This window comes from Megachile rotundata, chromosome 9 (assembly GCF_050947335.1).
Source record: "Megachile rotundata isolate GNS110a chromosome 9, iyMegRotu1, whole genome shotgun sequence".
NCBI classification, from domain to species: Eukaryota; Metazoa; Arthropoda; class Insecta; order Hymenoptera; family Megachilidae; genus Megachile; species Megachile rotundata.
Genome location: NC_134991.1, coordinates 16,161,137 through 16,181,886, shown reverse-complemented (window position 1 = coordinate 16,181,886; position 20,750 = coordinate 16,161,137). Strand labels below are relative to the sequence as shown.

The following is a 20,750-nucleotide window of genomic DNA, read 5'->3' as shown; positions in this document are numbered from 1 at the left end:
TCTCTTTAAATTATGAACATTGTTTTTTCTTCAGTTTATTACTTATAATTGCTATTATAATATTTATTTAATACTGTCTTTTAGCATCAACTATTATATTCAAGTAACAAATATATAATAATTCCATGCTTGTGAATTTTTTGTAATTATTCTGATTCAATGTTGATAACATCGTTATAAATAACGGCAGTAACTTAACCACACCATGTTCAAACAACACCAGGTAAAAGTAGGTATATGTTAGACAGTGCGTGTTGATATGTATATAGTATACATAGTCCACTGATGGTTTTATATATATCAGTGATATGGAGAATACATCGTATAAAATGACAGTTTGGTATTTAACATAGATGTATTATACCTAAAGAAGAAAAGTAACGATGGAGTGCAAGGAAAGTTCACAGGCAAATTCAGTTTCAACGGAAAACGGAAGTTTGAAAACATTCGTGTTTTCGAAACCGAATATACTTAGCCATCCTAAAGTTATCAGTTCTGAGGTTAATTCAAGTCAAGCATTGGATAATTTTACTGTTAAAAAAAATACATTTACTTTTGCTATGCCAGTAGCAGTTTCACAACCTAGTAATCAAAATACACCCATTTTTCAATCAAGTATTTGCGAAAAACAATATAAACCCAAAATAACAAGGAATTCTTATAAACCAGCAGTTAATGTATTTGCCCAAGCGGTTAAAGATATTGCAATGTTTGAGCAATTAAAGAAAAATTCTAGATCACAAGTTACAAAAATTAATTCAGAAAACTCATTAACATGCACTAATGTACCACAATCTTTACTTACAAAAGTATCAGCAAAAGAATATTTTAAACAATTTGGAAATATTTTGAAAATAACCATTCGTCCTAAAAAGCAAGTAATTAATGTGACTTATGCTACCAAAGAGGAAGCAAATGTGGCTTATAGTAAATGTGGTGAATATTTAGGAGAAAAATTCAGTATAGACTGGATGAAATCGTGTACTTCGCCAAAATCTCCTACGAAGAAAAAAGATATGCAAAAAAATATTGTATCACAAATTGTAACTAACTTTTTTCAATCACCCGAAGAAGAAGTTAAGTTTGAGTTAGATGGTATGGTAAATTTGGATTATAATTTAAATAATAGAGATAATTTTGATGGAACTTTGCATAAAAAAGGTAAAATGTTACAATCAAAAAGTATATCAAAATCAACAACAAGGACAGAAAAAACTATAAAATCTGAAAAACTCAAATCTGATAGCCAAATATCAGATCTATTACCTAATGCTACTATTGAGGAACTACAAAATATAATTCAACAACCTGCATATACTTCTGAAGACAAATATAAAGTGTTAGAAGCAAGAGATAGACTCATGCGAATGAAACAAATTAAATCTCATACATTAGCAGCAGCCAAAGTAATGATTGGAACATGTCCTGATATGTGCCCTGAGAAAGAACGTCTTATGCGTGAGGCAAAGAGACAAGTGGCATTATATGAACTACTTGAAAGTACTGAATATAAAATAAATCATACAAGAGCAGTTAAACAATATTCTAGATCTTCTGCAGATCAAGAAGAACCAATGGCACATGAACTAAGACCAGTGAAATCTTTAAAGATGACTATGAGTTACTTACTTCATGAAATAGCAAATCTTTGTGATCAACAAGGAACAAATTTAGCAGAATGGTACCATTTTTTATGGGATAGAACAAGAGGAATTCGGAAAGATATAACACAGCAAGAATTATGTTGTACGGATAGTGTTGAATTAGTAGAACAATGTGCTAGATTTCACATAGTATGCTCTGAAAGACTTTGTGCAGAAGAAGCATCAGTATTTGACAAAAGAATAAACTCTGATAATCTAACAAAATGTTTACAGTCGTTAAAATATATGTATCATGATTTAAGAGTAAAGGGAATTAGTTGTAAAAATGAACCTGAATTTCGGACATACATTATTTTATTAAATTTAAACAATGGCAATTTTATGTGGGATTTGCAAAGATTACCAAGAAATATTCAAAAATCACCAGAAGTTCATTTTGCATTAGAAATATATTTTGCTCTTGAATCAAGTAATTATTATAAATTTTTCAATTTAGTTAAAAGAACCACATATTTAAATGCATGCATCTTATTAAGATATTTTAGTCAGGTCAGATTAAAAGCATTAGCATTATTGGTAAAAGCATACTGTAGAACTGCTTCAATAACTGCTGCATATCCATTGTACGAATTAATTGATATTTTATGTTTTGAAAATGAAAATGAAGCTATTTGCTTTTGTGAGCAAGTAGGATTAAATATTTCAAAAGACGGATTATATGTACTATTAAACAGACACAATTTTACTATGCCTGTGTTAAATATAAAACAAGACAGAGCATGCAATTTGATAGAATCTAAGAGAACAGTACAACAATTATCTATTGGAGAATGTATAGCTGGTGGAGAAATGCCAGAGAAATCTTATAAGTATCATAAACCACATAATAGTTTTGATTCACATGGTTATTTAACATCTGACTCTATTAATGCAGGAGATCAAAGCAAAAATGTTACTTTAATAGATGATCCATATGAGTTTAAAGATGAAGATATAATTAAAACCAAGCAGCTGACATCAACTTCTAGCAAGAATCAGACTAATATTGAAAACACAATGAATGCAGACTATACAAACATATTCAAATCTGTTACAAATGTGGAACCCGATACAAATAATTTTACAACTACACAATCTGATAACAATATTTCTTTTGCTTCCAAACTTCAAACACAAACTAACAAATTTCAAGGAAATACAAATGCAACACTGAAACTTCCAAAAGTAGAAAACCAAAATGAGTCAAATGTATTTAATCTTAAATCGAAACCACAGAATACTACAATGAATGAAAGTAACACCAATGCATCTTTAATTTCGTCTAATACATTCAACAGAACGTCAGCAAATGTTAAAACTTCTAATATATTTTCTAAACAGTCTGTTTCGGTGTCAAACAATGATGCTGCCTCATTTTTGCCTGTAGAAACTATTTCAAAATCATCATCATGTATACCAAACATTAAAACTAATGTGATTAAAAATACGTCAAAAGACGTACAGAATACAATTGCTCATACACAAGAAATACAAGAAAAGACTTTACAAGAAAAAGAAGATGAGAAGTTGAAACTGAAAGAAAAAGAACATGTTCAAAAGATGCAACAAGTTAATGAAGTTGCTGAACAGATTTTAAACAAACTGCAGACGGAAATTATAAAATCATGTTGTTCTAATATAGTAACAGAAGAGCTTGATAAAATACATGCTTACAACACATTAAGCGAAGATGTTAGTAGCCAAATTTTGAACGAAATTATTCATGAAATATGTGATAATACATTAAAAGAAGAAATTATTAATGTACAAAAAGTATATGATCTGTCCATGAAAATAAAGAATAGAGTAATTATAAAATACTTTAATATATGGAAACTTAATACTTTGAAGAAAAAGCAACAAAGAATAGCACTAGATGGTACACCAGTATGGTTACAAAAGCACTCCAGTAAGGATTGTGCAAAATTATTATATTCTAAAGGACAAGATTTAGTTATTCAAACTATGTGCAAAAAACAAAATGAAGAGAGGATTGTAAAAGCATATTCTGAATCTCTACCGAAAATTGAAGAAATAATTTATAGTGGTATTAAAGAAAATTTGAAATCTTGTGATATCAATGTTCATTTCAATTACTATTGGAAACTAGTTATTTCTTGGCCAAATTTACATAATAAGCCTGTCTTATGGCATCACAAGAAGATAATGAACCAGTATATTTATCCAGATGATTATACTATGGATCCCATCATAAAACTTTATCATCCAAATCACATTGAAACTTTACATATTTGTATTAGACACTTTGAAGGATTGATTAATGATCACAATTTAGTAGGATCAGATGCTCTGTTATTTATTGCATCAGCTTCAGAAGAAATTAAACTTGTTACAAGACGTTTAAGTAAGACTGTACTATCTAGAGATAGGCTTATGCCTATACCTCTTGTATTTATTATCTTAGGTGATTTAAACATTGAATTCCAACACAAAGAAGTTGATTCAATTTTAGAAGAATTATTAGAATCTGGATATTTATCAACATATACAGTTATTCGTGAGGAGAATTTAACTGAAGAAACAATTTTAAAGTTAACAAAAAGTGCAATATTTTGGTTATCTATTAATAAGTCACCACAAAATCCATTAGAAATGGATTACTTACAAGACATATATGACACCTGTTTAACAGAAGAATTATGGTTAAGGTATTTTAATTTAATACATATTATTTTGTCAGATTCTTTCTATTTCCAATTTAATTATGTGTATTTTACAATATTTTAATATTTTTGCAGGATATACAATGACACATTCTTAAATGAGAAATTGTCACATGCTCTAAATGAACCCAAATTCATGATCAATTTACATAATGAAGCAATCACTCACATAATAGACATATTATTGAATCCAGAATCTTTTATGTATACAAAATTTGCACCAGAATTAAAAAAATTTATTAGAAATCAATATGCACTTCCATGCAGTTATGAATATTTTGATGATACTTGGAAAAATGAGGAGTATAAAGCAGAATTAGAAAAAGTGATGTGTACTTTTAAACTACCTCAATGGAAGTAAGTAATATAATTAAATATTTTTTTACTTTTGTTCAATTTTATTTATGAATTAACATAAATTTTTTTTATAATTATTTTAGTTATGGGTGGCCCATAAATGACAATAATGCACTTTATCAAAATATAACAAATTACTGTCAGAAAGCATTGTCTAATAATGAGGTATCTTCTGACATATTAAGTAATTTATTATTTACACCTGGAATATCAGTAATGTCGAACTTTATCGATATTTTGTTATATATCGTTAAGAAAAAAATACATCTTCTTGACAAAAATTTTAAAGTAGTGTATAATAAGAATCACATAAAATGCTTTCGAACTTTGCCATGGTGGTTGAAATCTAATCTATTAAGAGAATATAAATTTGCACCAACAAAATCTATTGTAAACAAAAATAAAGGGCAACATAAAAATGAAAATGATTTAAATGAGCCAGTGGTAAAGAAGCAAAAGTTATACCAAAATGATATGGTATGTGAACCACTGGCAACATTTTGTGAAAATAGTCGAAGTGAAATAATGAAAGTACATTGTATTTCGAAAAAGGTAGAAAATCATTTAAAGACACATAAACAACAAAGTCTTTTATTCGAAGAAAGATTAAAAAATGCTTTGTTAAGTGAAACTCAGTGTATTTAGTACTGTACAAATGTAATGCCTAACTTTTCTTTCTTATAGCTGTAACAGTGCCTCAAAGACTATTGTATTTTACAGTATTTGTTAACAAATAAGACACATTATAAATAATACATAATAATCTTTTTCTGTAAATTCTTAAATTATAATTTTTTGAATATGATGTATAATATGAGTGTGAAATATAATATTTATGGAATACTCATGAAATTATCCACATTACATTTAAATTGTACATAACATTTTGTATATATGATTTTGAATAAATACTTAAGTGTGGAAACTTTTTTTTATAACATTATTGAGCGAGCGAACCGAAGGCGAGCAAAGCTCTTATACTTGAGTTTGCAACTTCTTTGTCCGCGTTTTTCTTTTGCATCACTCAACCAATTCTCGTCAGGTTTTGCATGCACATGCGTATGTACATCCAGATGGACATAGAAAAAAAAAATTTTAATCGGACTTGCCACGAACGAATAATCACCGAAAAAACTGATCCTAAAAAGTGAGGGTCCGAACACGCATATAAGGAAAATAAAAAAATGAATATTTCGGCACTTTGTTGACGTAGTATGGTTCCTGAGGCATTTAGAAACAAATTTCTATTAGGGTTTGATGCGTTTTGATGCCTAATAAAGCCAGGAAATCAATTTTTGTAGAACTCGGTCCAAAACGGTACAGGTGGTGCCATCTAGCGGCGAGCGGCGGAACTACGAAAAACTAAAATTTCGATTTTCTCGAAAACTAGGGACTTTTCCGAAATTCTGAGATATACAAATTGTTCCTTGTCGCCTACGGAATCGAACGAATCTAATTATAGCCCGCTAGGACCATTATTAAAGAAAATAGAAAAATAGCCCATTTCATGGACTAAAAAATTGGCGTCCATCTAGCGGTGAAAGTTGGAACTACAAAAACATAAAAATGCTATTTTCTCGAAAATTAGCGAACTTCGAGTACTTCTGAGGCCCGGAAAGTGTTATGTGATCGCATTAGAACCAAAATAAAGTAAAAAAAATTTCCATGAAGCTTTAATAAAGAAAATAAAAAAAATGTCATTTTATGGAGAAAATTTGTGGCGCCATCTAGCGGCGAAACTGCGAGTTCTATAAGTATTAAAATTTGAAAATCTACCTTTATTTCGACAGTGACCTCTATGGGAAAAAATGATATACAGAGACCTTTAAATTTTAACGGACATTTTAAATGTCGAGTATTTTGTTCGTTTCAAACATGCTAAATACGCGATCAAAGAATTGAGTGTTTTCTGAGTGAAAAGTTATACTATTTTATTTGCTATTACATATATTAATAGCACATTTGCTTTTGTACGATTAAATATACTGTTCAACAAATTTAATATAAAAATAAATTAGTTCAGTAATTAGAAATGCGATAGCATCAAAAAGTTTGCCATAAAATTTTTGTTTTAGATTTATTTCATCTCAGTACGATAGATTTGATAATACACACTTGAAAACGAATATTTTTTAATTATTTATCTTTATAATGTCTCATTTAAAGTACATGAAAGAAATAAATAATTTAACTCGTATGGATGAAGCTATTAAAGGACCGCTTCCACGGTGGCAGAAAAAATGTTTAGAATCATCTAATTCCAGGTATAACTACTTATTATTTACTCTTTTTTATTACTAAAACTAATACATTTTTAAGCAGTATAATTGTTTATTTTTAAAGCATCAATCTTAGTGTTAATTCGTCACGAAAGACTGCAAATGCATCATTCGCAAATGTTACAACAGGAAAGACACCAACGAAAAAGAATGATTCTCGAACAAAAAAAACACCTTCTAAAGGTTCTAAAAAATCTCCAAGTATGATATTAGTTTTATAATTTGAAATATTTATAGTAAAATAATAATATTTGTACAAAACAAATATTTCTATGAAACTTTTTAACTGTCATTTAATTAGGTCGTACTTCTGCACTTACTAAAACACCTAATGGTGGTGATAGATTTATACCCTCAAGATCAACAACTAATTTTGATCTTGGTTATTATAAGGTATGTATAAATATATATGTGTGTATTGTAGATTTATTATTTAAAGGTAATGAAGTTTTATTAAATATAAAATTTATCAATTTTAGATTCAACAAGCAAATGCAGAAAAAGATGAAGAAAAAGTTGACAATACGAGTCCTTCTAAAAGAGAAATGCAGCGGCTTATAGGTGAAAATTTACATGGGGGTGACATTAATAATATGAGAATTTTATCTTACCAAAACAAAGCACCTGCTCCTCCAGAAGGTTATCAAAACCCACTGAGAGTTATATATAGTCAATGTAAAACACCAGCAAGTGTTAAAGTTTCTACAAGATACATACCACAAACTCCTGATAAAATATTGGATGCGCCAGAAATTGTTGATGATTATTGTATGATTTTTAGTAATTAATACATAGTATTACATAATGAGACTAAAAATTGTGAATATAATTTCAGATTTGAATCTAGTTGATTGGTCAGAAAATAATATTTTGGCTGTAGCATTAGGTGCTAATGTATACTTATGGAATGCTGCAAGTGGAACTATTGAACAATTATTTGAATTAGAGGGCAATGATTATGTTTGCTCTGTTGCATGGATACAAGAAGGTCCTTATTTAGCAGTAGGTACCACAGTAGGAAATACAGAACTATGGGATTGTAGTCAAATGAAAAGGGTACGTGTAATGAATGGTCATGCAGTCAGAGTTGGTTCTCTTGCTTGGAATTCATATGTTTTGACCAGTGGATGCAGGTATGAATTTTCACAATAACTTGAAATTTAATATTCTTTTTTAAGTTAAAAAAAATAAAAATTTATTTAATACATAAGTAAGTTTTAATTTTTCGTTTTATATAGAGCAGGACAAATAGTGCATCATGATGTTAGACAAAGGGATCATTTGATATCGACGATTAACGCACATGCTCAAGAAGTGTGTGGCTTGAAATGGTCACCTGATGGAAAATATCTAGCAAGTGGCGGTAATGATAATATGCTTCAAATATGGCCTTCGATTTCTGGACAAAGTCATACGCACACACAACCGATTTATTCATTAAACCAGCATCAAGCAGCTGTGAAAGCACTTGCATGGTGTCCATGGCAAAATAATATTCTCGCTAGTGGTGGTGGTACAGCTGATAGAAGTATTCGATTTTGGAATTGTAATACCGGTAAATGATAGAATAATTATGTAAATTCACATATTATGTTATGATAAAAACATTAATTTAATTAAAGTACGTTTTTTCTGTATATTTTAAAACAGGCGCATGTTTAAATACCATAGATACCAAATCACAGGTATGTTCGTTACTATGGTCTACGACATATAAAGAAATCGTGTCCGGCCATGGATATGCACAAAATCAATTAACTATTTGGAAATACCCGGCAATGACGAAGGTTGCAGAACTCACAGGTCATTCTAGTCGTGTCTTACATTTAGCAATGTCTCCAGATGGTACTACAGTACTTAGTGCAGGAGCTGATGAAACTTTAAGACTGTGGAAATGCTTCCAACCTGATCCTCATAAAAAAAAGGAAACTAATGAAATAAAATCTGTCGCGTATAGACTTAAGCAATCCATACGATAATTTTGTTTATCGTGAAATAAAATATTGTATTTATCTTTAATGTGTAAAACATAGTGACCTCTTCTCTAATGAACAGAGAATTGTAGTATAATTTCCTGTTATTTATCAATATATTTAAAATAAACTTAAAATATTTAGTACCTGGAAGTACCAACATATTTTTATAAAAGTGTCAGTTTCCATATTATTTTTATAAAACATGGATTTTTCTTTTATATGCTGTAATAAAAATATTTGAAAGAAATATATTCTTTATTTTGAATACGAAAGAATTTTTTATACTTATTTAGTAATTATGTAGAATTTCTTTACTCTTCACTTGAAGAAATAGGAAAGATATTTCAAACTCCCCACCTGTTTACCCACACATTCAATCTCCTAGGTAACCTGAGGTAACATAATTTTGACCCAACCTTTCCTGAAAACGAAACAAAGATTTTAGAATATAGTAATTTGAAGTAGTTCGTATTACATTAATTTAAAAATTTTAAAATCCATATAATAATATTTAAAAAAATGGATAAAGCTAATTCTAAGAATATGTTATTAAAATCACAGTGCAAATATGACGACCAAATTTGTTCTACAGAACATACAAAAGATGACAATGAACATGACTGGTGGGCAAGTGATAGTGGATCAAGTACTGGATCATATTATTCGGATACAGATAGGTACTCAAAACTTTAATTATTGTTATTTAATTTTTCAATAAAATATATCATTGTTGTCCAATTTTTAACAGTTCTACAGCAGAATGGGAGTCACAAATTAATTCGAATGGAGAATTATTTTACATAGAATCTGGAATCGATAATGTTATTGATGAACAATCTTTATTTAACGAAATAAAACATGATTCTCAACCAGAATTAATAAGACGTCGTAGTACAAGAGCTGGAAAACTCATGCGACTTATACGACGTAAAGAAAGTAAACGTTGGAGTACAAGAAATAAAAAAAGCAATTTCAATACAGATGGCAATACAGGAAATTTAGGAAAAGAAGGAAATACAATTAAGGAAGTAACATTTAGAGATTTTCAAGTAAATATTTTTTTTAATATTATAAAATTATTTTTATAGTAATAGTGTATTTTATATAACAATTATTAAATAATATGGACATTATAGGCAGGTGAAATTCGAGAAGTTACATTGTGGGTTGATCCAGATAAAAGACATAAATTAGGAAGAAGGGCCACATTATGTGAAGCATATTTTGGAATTATTCCAGGTGTATTTTCGGATAAAACAAGAATTATGGTTGCTGGATTTATACCAGATGGGGAAGCAATGAAGAACAAAAATATTAAGATTGGAGATTGGTTGAGAAGTATAAATTCAAACAATGTTACATATCAAAATTTGGATCACATATTATCTGAAATAACTACTCCAAAAAATGTAAAACATAAAAGTACAGTATTGTATCAAGTTCTAAAGTATTTTTGATAATTGAGGATTTTAAATTTTTATTTAGGTAATACTAGAATTACAGAGAGTTGCAGGAGTTGATGTTACAGAAAAACTATCTGGATTAAATTGTCCTAAGGTAATATTATTTCTAAGTAATTTATAAACAGTTATTGAATTATAGCAATTTTTTAATAATGTAAATATTTAATTTTCTTTATCAGCAATCTATATTAGTACAAAGACTAATGAATATGGAAGAAAGTAAAAATTTAATGGAATTGCTAATAGACTGTCCATATGGTGTATTATATGTACAAACTACAGAACTTTCGGAAATGGGAACAGAGTTTCAAAATGTTTTATATACATTTCCACGATCAGAAAATAAAAATATTCTTTCTATTTTATGCACAGCTAAAGGAGCTTTTATAACTCTCAATCATTTATTACCAGAAATAGGAGGTCAACAACCTATCAGGTATTATTGAATATTTATATTACTTTCTATAATTATATAGTTTTTGTAACAAATACACAATCACATTTTATAGTACAACTTTTGTAGTACAACAATACAGGTTGCAAAAGAAGAAATTCATATTGTATATACACCACAAGATGATAAGTTACTATTAATAGCATTGCCAAAAAAGTGGTAAGTTATAATTATATACATATTGTATGATCAACATATAGGTGTATGTATGGATATTATTATTTCAAATTACCTTTAATATCTTCAGTTGTAGTCTTGAAGAAGCAGTTAATTTGTCAGCTGATATAGTGAGAACTTTAGAATTTACATATCAGTCATTGGCAAAATGTTTTATACCTCAGGAAAATCAAACTTCTTTAGATCATTTTTTCATTTTAATTATTCAACGATTATTAGATATAAAGAATTATACCAATAACACACGATTGAGTACATGTGTTGAAATTCATAATGATATTGAAAGTATAGAAAGTTATAAATTTAGAAGTGCTTTCTCAGTTACAAATTTTATAGAATTATCAAGAGATGCACAAATTCAAATTGATGCTGCTTTAAGTGAAATGGAAGCCATGGATTACAGAGATTGGGTATGTATTATGTTATATATTAAAAAGTGGAAATAAGTAACATGAAATAAATAAACTTTTTTAGAATGAAGATCCTATGGACTGTCAAAGACTGTATACAATTCTAGGTAGCTGCATTTATCATAAACGTTATCTACTTGGATCTCATTTAACTCATGATGACTTAATCGAAGTAGACTCTTATCTTAGACAAAATTGTCTCTTAAATTTGGTAACTAATGAACCTGTAAAAAATCTTGTTATTTGGAAAAAAGTTTATCCTTCTTCATGCAATCGTGGAAATACAGAAAATAATAGAAGCGATCGACCCTTAATTCCTAATGGAAGATGGTTTTTACTTGTTGTTGGATATGGACATGATTTATTAGCGGTACTCCTCGAATCTGGTGGATGTACTGCAAAGTAACTTTTCATACATTTTATTATATGTTTTTTTTATAGTTGCATTTTTATAGATTTCATAAATATTAAGTTGATTTTTTTATAGATATAATGAAATTACTGGTCCAGATGTATTTTATGTAGAAGAAGCCCAAGAAACATTGAAACATATACAGAAAGTGGGAGTAACAACTTTAGCAGCCAAGTGGATTGCATCCAATACTAGGCCAGAGGTAATAACTTATGAAGATCCTGTATCCGTAAAATCATCATCAAGCATTACGGAAAATCTGTTGGGTTTTATAAAATCAACAGATGTACAAAATTCGCCTATCAAATCATATCATGCTACAACTAGTAGTAAAAAAAGTCAAGAAATACCATCAATCTTAAAAAAACGTAATATGGAAGAGAGTCCAATGGTTTTAGGATCTGGTAATATTCCTTTATGGACGCGTCATTAATTTACATAAATAAAATAGACGATATAAATTTAAAATATGTATAATCGTCTTGTTTCTGGTATAGTATATTCCTTGCACACATCAGAAGATTCATTGAGCCAAGGAACAGGTGGAATTAGCGAAATAAGTGATGAAGCCATGCCAATACTAGGGAGGCGAGCAACAAGAGAAAAAATTACTAGTGGTTCAAGATATTCTGATGACAGTGATTCTGATATTGATATATACAAGGTATTTATTTTGAAGATTCATACAATGTTTGTTTCATTCGTAATACTTATTGAATATGTAACTTATATATTATCGTAGAACGACGGTCGAATATTAAGTATGGACATATCGAATATACGAGAAAATCTTTTAAATCAGGCTGAATATTTAGTACCAAAAGTATTGACAGCAGGTGATAAAAATTATTTATATTATTACATACATCTAGATATGGTTGAAGGAATTCTTTTATCTTCAAAGTTGCCAGAATATTCAGAAAAGGATCATAAATTTCTCATTAATTTTAATAAATGTGTTCATATTATACACAGACTGTTATATAATACAGTAAGGTTTAAAAAAATGTTAAATTCAGATATGGACAAAACTGTAATTAATAAGAGCTTAATTGCTGTGAAAGAACATGGTGTGTTATTTGAATGGGAAAATTTAGCCTACTGGGTGGTTGGTCGATTATATACAACTCCTCATCCAAAGGAATTATATGTGTGTTATGAAGATTCTGCACCTCAAAATTTAATTGAAATAGCATTCAAATTGCATTCATTACATATACTATCATAAATACTTAATTTTTTTTTACTTCATTTTGCAGCATTTTTAACATTTTGAATATTAATATAAGATGTATTACAGTAAGTCAGAATATCTGTAAGTATTTGTTTATACTACTGCATTTCTTCTTTTTAATAGTGCAATGTTTTTTGATCAAAGTATTTGAAAAAATAAGCTTATGATTTATTCAACATTTATTTTTGAAAATGTACAAATATATTGTTAAATATTTTAATCTTTTACAACTATGGAACATCTACAAAATATAATAATATATTTACATATTATTCCTGTAAATTTACACACAATGTTCATTTACAATTACAAAATACTTTGTAATATATTCTTGTAAGTTAAACAAATATATGAGAAGCAACATTTATAAATATCATATTGTACAAAGATTTTAATGTTAATCCATTAGAAAATTATAATTTGGTATTACAGTTTTCAATAGAAAATAAATTAAGTTTTTTTTAATAACACACTTCATGTTGGAAATTCTGTTAATCTGCATCTAATAATATGTTACTTTCTTCGTTGTCACAATATTGTACTGTAGGAATTTTCACATACACACAAGCACCTGCCATTTTACTCCCATAATGTCCTGCCCAGTACTGTCTATCTACACCACTGTGACAAAATAATATTGCTCTTAACCCAGGACCATATCCTACAAACTCATGCGACATCTATCCAAATAAAGTAAGAGAATTCAATTAGTTTTATTAAGAAATGTATTCTTTGCTTTATAGTAATTATAAATAATACATACATAATGCCATTTATTCTGATTTTCCCCTTGAATATGATCCCGAAATTTAAAAGAATCTATGATTCTAGCTGCACTTATAACTGGATTATCTAATAATTTAATATCACAAGCATAAACAGCTGAACAATCCCAACGAGCACTATACCATTCGCTTACCTAGTTGTGCAAGAATTATATTAATTAAAAAATATCACTTACATATAATTGTATAATAAATGTAACTAGTCAAAAAGTTGTACCAATATTGGAGGTTGTACATTGTCTAAAATGTATGGCGTTAATCCTTCAAGTTCTAGATTAATGACTTGTGCTTTGGTGCAATCTGAATAAGAAGTAACAAAACAAAATTGCTTTCCCTCAAAAACAGGTTCATTAATTGGTAACATTGGTACTCCTACTGGAGGATTTTCTACTTTCCAATGATTTCCACCATTCTGATGAATTGTCCAATGCTTCTGTCTTCCGTGTTCTCCAGAATGATTTTTTATCAAATTTCTCTCAAAAGGTTTCTTTTTACATATTAGATAATATACATCCCAAGGTACATCTTTACCTAACAAAAGTGATCGGCCAACACAACTCTCTGCCTTTTTACGCCAAACATAACTTTGAATCAAAATTTTCCAACATTTACATACAAGTTGACAATTTAATAAAGATTCGTAATCAACGTAGCAGAACACTTCTGCTAATAATTCCTTTGGTAGGTATTTACCACCAACAATTAATCCATTATCACTCTTTTCATCAAACATTACGCGAGTTGTCATATTACTGACATGTAATTGCCCCACGGTTATTTAGTAATAAACAGTCACGTAAAAATTAACGGATAGTATAAACTTATTATTATAGTACACGATAAAATTAATTTCTCATCCCTCGTCTGTAATCTTGTTAACACAATAAAGTATATTTATAAAATTGATAATTGAATAGATAAACTTGAATTTACTAAAGAATGTTAACGTTTCGCACAGCTTGAATGACTCAGAAAGCCTTCCCCCCCGACCCTTCAATACACTTATCATTTCATCAGTCATATACTATGTATATATGTATATACATAAAAAATTATAAATTTTACTGCTTGACGGCACATCAAATATTTAATTGGATATCAGTTATGAGTTTGTTAATAAAATTTGCTAGAACCGATCATAATCATCTTGTATGGAAATAAAATAAATAAATAAAACTCATTGTTGGAATTCTGTATTTTGTACAAAACGTATTTTTCACGTGTCATCCGCATCAATATAAACCCTATGCAATAGATTACGTCAACCTCTTTTTACATTCATACAAACGACGGCATCATAATAAGAACTGGTCGAACCCTTTTCAAATATGTCTGTGTTACACCTATACAATGATTTGCCTGCACAAAGTCGGCTTCTATTTACCGATTTTTTCCCAAATATTAAAATTATTACTGTGCCGGTAAACCTATACTGCACCCTACTATTCTATTATTAATTTTTTGATATTTTAAATCTTCCAATTAATTTTTTCATTGAATAATAAATGATAAGATAATTTAAAAAAATGAGGTGGGTATCATGTTAGAACAAATGTTGTTCCTTTATTTGATTTACAATAATATATTCAATGACAATGTGTAAAACATTTGCTTGAAAATATTTAAAGGAAGTAGGTACGTGGTTTTCTGACACTGAAAAGTGGCATACGATTCCTATGATGAATACGTTTTGGTAGTGGGAATTTGATTTTGGAATCATGGAATTGTTTAACTTGAGGTCTTCTACAGTTTGCAGCTTTTACAACTTCAACTTTAATAATTTGAATTGAATGAGCACGGGCACGATGACGGGCTCCCATGTCTCTGTAACATTGTGTTACTGCACCACTAACAGAAAGGTCTCTATATTCCCTGTACATGTTATGGGTCCCAGATCTTGAATCATATCTCAACCAAATTCCAAAATTCTTGATTTTTATTGGAGTCTTTTCTGCAATCTGAAACAATAGATGTTTAATTTATAGCACTTTGAAAATGTCTTTAATAACATATAAGTCGTTTAACAATTACCTGTTTAAGAGAGACGATTTCTCCTGTGGATTTTTTGAATTTTTTCAACTGTCGCAGAAAATACCAAAATCTGGACTTCGCAACAATAGCATCAGGTGCAAATATTCTCATTTTATACAATGGAGTAGTTTTTTCCTTTTCGGTCGGTAATTTACGACCGATCACCTCGAATTCTTTCAACTATAAAATCAAAATATTACAGCTTTTTATTTCGAAAATAATTCTTTTACTTTTATTTACTTAATTTTTTGAATATCTTTAAATTTCTAATATATTTACATATAATAAGGTTTGACATACTAAAAGATAACCTCATGAATTATATTTGCATGAATAGATTATTAATATCGATATAGATTAAAAACAGATTTCGTTAGTACATTTAATTTAATTTGGATTAAAATCTAACAAAGTATAATTCACAGCGAAGCTATGAAATATAAAATTGAACATGTGTCGCTTATAACATATAGGTTAAGTCTATATTTATATATAATTCGATATTGTTATTATAGGTACAATAAAACTTGTACAAAATATGAAATTTACTGATTACAGAAAACATATTTTAATAAACAAATTTACTAATTTCCACATAAAACTTTAAATATTTACTTACTTCGCCTTTGGCTTTCATTTTGGCGTGCGTGTACTACGACAAGAGACCGGAAAAAGATCACTGCAGTTTCGACAAAGTCGGAAATGAAGCCATTGAAATATTCAAATGTCACGAAAAATTTTTCATTTTATAAACAATATCATTGAAGTCGTTTCCTTACGAAAAATAAAATAGGGATTACTATTTAATAGATATATTTATTGTTATAAAAATAAATATATGCGAAAAATTTTGTTAAATTTTTATTGATAATTACAGTTACAACTTTAACTTAAGTAGTTTAATGAAGAAATCGCGGATTTTGTATACATTTACATAATCCTTGCTAGTCTTTTCAATATATTCATTTGGGTTTAAAAAATGTTTACATTATAAGGACATTTTACGACCCTCAATGGATATATCCACAGCCCTTTTAGTTGCTTTTATTCTCTTATTATCTATATAATTTTTCATGTGTCTTTCGAATCTATTCATTTGTTTTTTAGTACTCTGTTAAAACATTATAATAATTGTTTATTTAATATTATTATCGTAATAATAATTACATTACAAATAATTATATTTACCCTACTAATATCGACATCGGATTTCCAATCTGGTCTTATAACATAATCTTTATTGGAAGGTTTAGGAACTCTGGCTCTTCCAACCCAGCCGGGATCTCCAGGCCTTAACGGTCTAAATGAAACAAAGTTGTTAATGTTTAAGTAAGATCAATTATTCGTATAATAAACACCTGAAGGATTCATACTTAGCATCTCCTTTCAATGCTTTATTAATATCTTGCGATTTTTGAGAAGAACTACCATCTTCAGTTTTCCTTCTTTTCTGAGGTGTTTGTTCCAAATCTCTCTGTACCCTTTCTTCTTTCGATAGAGCCTTGAAGTCAGCTGATAAATTAAATATCGGGCGCGCCCATTCATTAATTAATTTTCCTGCGCGTTCTTTATTTTCTTTAGTTTCTTTTGGATGTTTGTAAAGATACATAACAGCTTTCCCAATACCAGATTGTTTCAGAGAGGCCTGATCGATTCTTGGAAACTGTAATTCGTATCATTTTATATTTCGCACCATATACATATACGAATAAGAAGCTTATGAACTTACCTCCCATAAAAGTTTTAAAAGACTATCTCTAATCTTTAAGGAGGGTAATGATCGGTCAGGCATCGGAGCTAACCAATCTGTTAAGACTGATAATACGTTATGTTCTAAAAAGGCTAATTGTAAATCATGTTTTTTAAGTTGCGATAATACTTTCGGTAACATAGCAATTTTATTAGTAGCAGGCTTATTTTGTTGGTTTAATTTTCTATCTTCTTCGGAAGCTGTTTTCATATCGGATAAAAGTTGCGCTATAATATCGTCATTGTCGTTGATTATGTCAATATCTTTTCTTTTTCGTCTTCGTGATTGTTCCTCTTTTTTACGAGCCAACATGCGATCGAAGTCTGATAATGTATCATCGCTGAAAATTAAAATATTTATCATTATTTTCAATCTTAATAGATTATTGATTATTTTAGTGAAGTTAAATTTTTCATTTATTTCCACTAATTGTTTGTAGCAGTCCTAATTTCTCATTAGATACTATTACTTACATATATCTGCTACTCCTGACAGACATATATTAAACATTAAAGTGAAATAATTCCATTTATTGGTAACCATATTATTAAATTTGTTCAACTTACAATCCACCTTCTGCTATAATCCCATCATCAGAATCTTCATTTTCTTGTTGTTCATTGATAATGCCTTCTTCTAACTGTTTGTTTTCCACTTCTTCGTCTTCGTCTCTCGCTGCTTCGTCTTTTTTCGTTTCTCCTGCATCATCGTCAGCTTCGTTTTCCGAATCTGTTATACCATGTTTCGACTTTTTGGTTGTTTTAACACCATCCTCTTCTTCTTCAGAATCGGATAAAACCCTTTTTATTTTTCTAACAGCATTTTCAGAATCTTCGCTACGACTCCTTGATCTTCTAGATTTCGATTCTGAGCGAGATCTGGATCTAGATCTTGATCGAGATTTTGATGGGGACGAATGTCTAGATCCAGCAGCCGACGCTGATCTTGATCGTGAACGTGATCGTGATTTAGAACGTGATCCTGCGAGTGATCCAGCTGGTGATCCCGAACGAGATCTCGAACGAGACTTTGATTTTGAGCGTGATCTCGATTTTGAACGCGATTTTGATCTTGACTTTGATCGTGATCCGGAACGTGATCGAGAACGGGACGCTTTTGAGCTAGACCGAGATCGAGATCTAGACTTGGACGATCTAGAACTGGATCTAGAACGAGACCGGGAACTTTTTCTTGAGTTAGGAGATCGAGATCCTTTCCGAGATCCTGACATCGATCTTGACTTTGATCTTGAAACCGATTTTCTTGAACCAGATTTCGAACGCGATCTCGACCTTGAACCTTGTCTTGAACCTGATGGTGTCCTTGATTTAGAACGTGACATAATTTTTGGTTCCGCGGACGGTGATCTGGACAAGGATCCTTTGTGAGATACAGAAGGCGAGTGTTTTCTTGACCCAGAGCCAGATCTGGATCGAGATCTTGATTTACGTTTATTATCCGGAGAACAAGTAGGAGATTTTGAACGTGAACTTTTTTGAGAATTGGGCGAACCTTTTCTAGATCCATTTATCGACGGTGATTTTGACCTCGTACGCGACCGAGAATTTCTAATATGCGTTAACGAACGGTTTTCTGGAGGTGATGGAGAACGCGATGCTTCTTTGCCGTTCAACGGAGACCCAGATCTACTACGTGATTTTCGATTTGGGCTAACCGAAGGTGATCGAGATCGAGCTTGAGAAGATTTTGGGGAACCTGAACGGGAACGAGACCCGGCAGTTACTTTTGGTGATCCAGGAGGGGAATGAGAATTTGATCGAGAACGCGGTTTAGAACATACCGATGGCGAAGGAGATCTAGAACAAGATCTTGAATGTATTTTTGGAGATGAACATTTAGATGGGGGATTACTTCGTTCTGCCGAAGTGGATCTAGACCTAGATCTCGAATGTTCCCGAGATGCTGCATCAGAACTTTTTCTAGATTCTGCTAAGGAAGAACTTCTTGATCTTGATGGTGATTTCGGTGAGCCTGCCAATTGCGGTGATCGCGATTCTCTTTGAATGACTTTCTCATCTGGTTCTGGAGATGGAGATTTGGAAGGTGATCTCGAAACACTTTTCCTTTCTACAGATTTTGAACTAGACCTAGACGATCTTTGATTCTTTACAGAAGAAGGAGAAACTGATCGATTTCGTGGAGAATGAGAGGGTGATCTAGAATAAGATTTTCTAGAATTTGCGTTTGGTGATGATTGATTAGACCTAAAAAAAGCATTTTAAAAATTATATTAATATTACACGGAATATTTATATAATTTTCTAAAAAAATACAATTTATTTACCTAGGAGAAGGACTAACAGAATTTGATTTAGATCTACTTCTAGCTGATCTTTGAGAATCTACGGATGGACTTCTAGACCTATCGTGTTCATCTTCTGAGTCACTTCTTTCGTCTGTAAATAAATTATTTTCACTTTAAAATTAAACTTGTATATTTACAGTATGTTACACAATAATACAAACACTAATTTATGTTCATACATATTTTTATGTTTATTAATAATCATTTCTTTTTGGAGCAAATTCATAAAATGTTAAAAGATTAAAATTACCTTCACGATTCATTGCACTTATATACAAATCAAATATATACTTTGTCAATAATTATAATTAACTATTCCGTCTTCAAAATAATAGTAAGGTAAAATAATTTTTAATATAATGCCTGCTAAAGCGTACAATAGCTTTTGGTTTGTAGTAATAAATCGAGGTTGACAAACATACTCAAAAAAATATTTACGTTAAAGTAACTTGAGAATCAAAGATTTGCTCTAAGCACGAATGATTGACCACTTTGATTTTGAGTTATCACTTTGTTAGGTTAGGTATTTAGAATCAACCATTCGCTGTGTTTCGTAAATTGAATACAATCACAGATGAGACGACAAACAGATCAGTAATGCAATTTAAATTTGCGCCACGCACGCGATCTATTGTTAAATTAAAGAATGAACCGAATAAAAGTATAGATTTTCCTTTAAAAACAGTTTTAGAATCATACTGAAACAAATAAAACGATTTACTGCATTAAAACATTTTAGATATGTATAAAAGAGTTCGTGCATGGGTGG

At 29.9% G+C, this 20,750-nt stretch overlaps 6 protein-coding genes across 8 annotated transcripts; 3 read left to right on the top strand and 3 right to left on the bottom strand.

Annotated features, from left to right (window-relative positions):
* Positions 1-245: 245 nt before the first annotated feature.
* On the top strand, positions 246-5,609 carry xmas (RRM_XMAS2 and SAC3_GANP domain-containing protein xmas). Its single transcript, XM_012296049.2, has 3 exons — positions 246-4,312; positions 4,403-4,684; positions 4,768-5,609. Exons 1-3 carry the CDS (start codon positions 384-386, stop codon positions 5,327-5,329), a joined length of 4,773 nt encoding a protein of 1,590 aa, XP_012151439.1. The 5' UTR covers positions 246-383; the 3' UTR covers positions 5,330-5,609.
* Positions 5,610-6,526: 917 nt separating this feature from the next.
* On the top strand, positions 6,527-9,089 carry fzy (cell division cycle 20 protein fzy). Of its 2 annotated transcripts, XM_076535318.1 has the most exons (8): positions 6,527-6,654; positions 6,760-6,948; positions 7,028-7,164; positions 7,265-7,356; positions 7,443-7,731; positions 7,799-8,096; positions 8,202-8,518; positions 8,614-9,089. In XM_076535318.1, exons 2-8 carry the CDS (start codon positions 6,836-6,838, stop codon positions 8,940-8,942), a joined length of 1,575 nt encoding a protein of 524 aa, XP_076391433.1. In that variant the 5' UTR covers positions 6,527-6,654; positions 6,760-6,835; the 3' UTR covers positions 8,943-9,089. The 2 variants fall into 2 exon arrangements, with proteins under 2 accessions (XP_076391433.1, XP_003707890.1); XM_003707842.3 differs by having other exon boundaries at positions 6,532-6,948.
* Positions 9,090-9,304: 215 nt separating this feature from the next.
* in (inturned planar cell polarity protein) lies at positions 9,305-14,011 on the top strand. The gene is made up of 11 exons (XM_003707896.3): positions 9,305-9,616; positions 9,688-9,988; positions 10,076-10,348; positions 10,425-10,496; positions 10,582-10,838; positions 10,926-11,015; positions 11,104-11,443; positions 11,508-11,845; positions 11,931-12,259; positions 12,353-12,519; positions 12,598-14,011. Exons 1-11 carry the CDS (start codon positions 9,459-9,461, stop codon positions 13,081-13,083), a joined length of 2,811 nt encoding a protein of 936 aa, XP_003707944.1. The 5' UTR covers positions 9,305-9,458; the 3' UTR covers positions 13,084-14,011.
* LOC100874795 (F-box only protein 44) lies at positions 13,463-14,622 on the bottom strand. The gene is made up of 3 exons (XM_003707827.3): positions 14,092-14,622; positions 13,853-14,008; positions 13,463-13,769 (listed from the first exon to the last, which is right to left on the bottom strand). The coding sequence occupies exons 1-3, from the start codon at positions 14,620-14,622 to the stop codon at positions 13,581-13,583; spliced, it is 876 nt and encodes a 291-aa protein (XP_003707875.1). The 3' UTR covers positions 13,463-13,580.
* A 790-nt stretch (positions 14,623-15,412) lies between these two features.
* Positions 15,413-16,649, bottom strand: RpL18A (ribosomal protein L18A). The gene is made up of 3 exons (XM_003707820.3): positions 16,525-16,649; positions 15,906-16,085; positions 15,413-15,832 (listed from the first exon to the last, which is right to left on the bottom strand). Exons 1-3 carry the CDS (start codon positions 16,540-16,542, stop codon positions 15,497-15,499), a joined length of 534 nt encoding a protein of 177 aa, XP_003707868.1. The 5' UTR covers positions 16,543-16,649; the 3' UTR covers positions 15,413-15,496.
* A 104-nt stretch (positions 16,650-16,753) lies between these two features.
* Positions 16,754-20,559, bottom strand: LOC100882494 (uncharacterized). Of its 2 annotated transcripts, XM_076535306.1 has the most exons (8): positions 20,232-20,559; positions 19,961-20,072; positions 18,222-19,880; positions 18,129-18,143; positions 17,635-17,995; positions 17,279-17,568; positions 17,094-17,205; positions 16,754-17,016 (listed from the first exon to the last, which is right to left on the bottom strand). In XM_076535306.1, exons 1-8 carry the CDS (start codon positions 20,242-20,244, stop codon positions 16,894-16,896), a joined length of 2,685 nt encoding a protein of 894 aa, XP_076391421.1. In that variant the 5' UTR covers positions 20,245-20,559; the 3' UTR covers positions 16,754-16,893. The 2 variants fall into 2 exon arrangements, with proteins under 2 accessions (XP_076391421.1, XP_012151422.1); XM_012296032.2 differs by lacking the exon at positions 18,129-18,143 and having other exon boundaries at positions 20,232-20,557.
* Between the last annotated feature and the right edge of the window lie 191 nt (positions 20,560-20,750).

Bases quoted from the DNA above. Each gene is read 5' to 3' on its own strand.
- LOC100882494 (XM_076535306.1), bottom strand. The intron at 17,569-17,634 runs GTAAGTTCATAA...TACGAATTACAG, and splicing joins TTTTAAAACTTTTATGGGAG to TTTCCAAGAATCGATCAGGC. The intron at 17,206-17,278 runs GTATGAATCCTT...TGTTTCATTTAG, and splicing joins GCATTGAAAGGAGATGCTAA to ACCGTTAAGGCCTGGAGATC.
- LOC100874795 (XM_003707827.3), bottom strand. From the start codon at position 14,622: ATGACAACTCGCGTAATGTTTGATGAAAAGAGTGATAATGGATTAATT. The intron at 14,009-14,091 runs GTACAACTTTTT...TTGCACAACTAG, and splicing joins ATGTACAACCTCCAATATTG to GTAAGCGAATGGTATAGTGC. The intron at 13,770-13,852 runs GTATGTATTATT...TTATTTGGATAG, and splicing joins ATCAGAATAAATGGCATTAT to ATGTCGCATGAGTTTGTAGG.
- fzy (XM_076535318.1), top strand. From the start codon at position 6,836: ATGTCTCATTTAAAGTACATGAAAGAAATAAATAATTTAACTCGTATG. The intron at 8,097-8,201 runs GTATGAATTTTC...CGTTTTATATAG, and splicing joins GTTTTGACCAGTGGATGCAG to AGCAGGACAAATAGTGCATC. The intron at 8,519-8,613 runs GTAAATGATAGA...ATTTTAAAACAG, and splicing joins ATTTTGGAATTGTAATACCG to GCGCATGTTTAAATACCATA.
- xmas (XM_012296049.2), top strand. From the start codon at position 384: ATGGAGTGCAAGGAAAGTTCACAGGCAAATTCAGTTTCAACGGAAAAC. The intron at 4,313-4,402 runs GTATTTTAATTT...ATATTTTTGCAG, and splicing joins ACAGAAGAATTATGGTTAAG to GATATACAATGACACATTCT. The intron at 4,685-4,767 runs GTAAGTAATATA...TAATTATTTTAG, and splicing joins TTTAAACTACCTCAATGGAA to TTATGGGTGGCCCATAAATG.
- in (XM_003707896.3), top strand. From the start codon at position 9,459: ATGGATAAAGCTAATTCTAAGAATATGTTATTAAAATCACAGTGCAAA. The intron at 9,989-10,075 runs GTAAATATTTTT...TGGACATTATAG, and splicing joins TAACATTTAGAGATTTTCAA to GCAGGTGAAATTCGAGAAGT. The intron at 12,520-12,597 runs GTATTTATTTTG...ATATTATCGTAG, and splicing joins CTGATATTGATATATACAAG to AACGACGGTCGAATATTAAG.
- RpL18A (XM_003707820.3), bottom strand. The intron at 15,833-15,905 runs GTAATTGTTAAA...CTATTGTTTCAG, and splicing joins AAATCGTCTCTCTTAAACAG to ATTGCAGAAAAGACTCCAAT.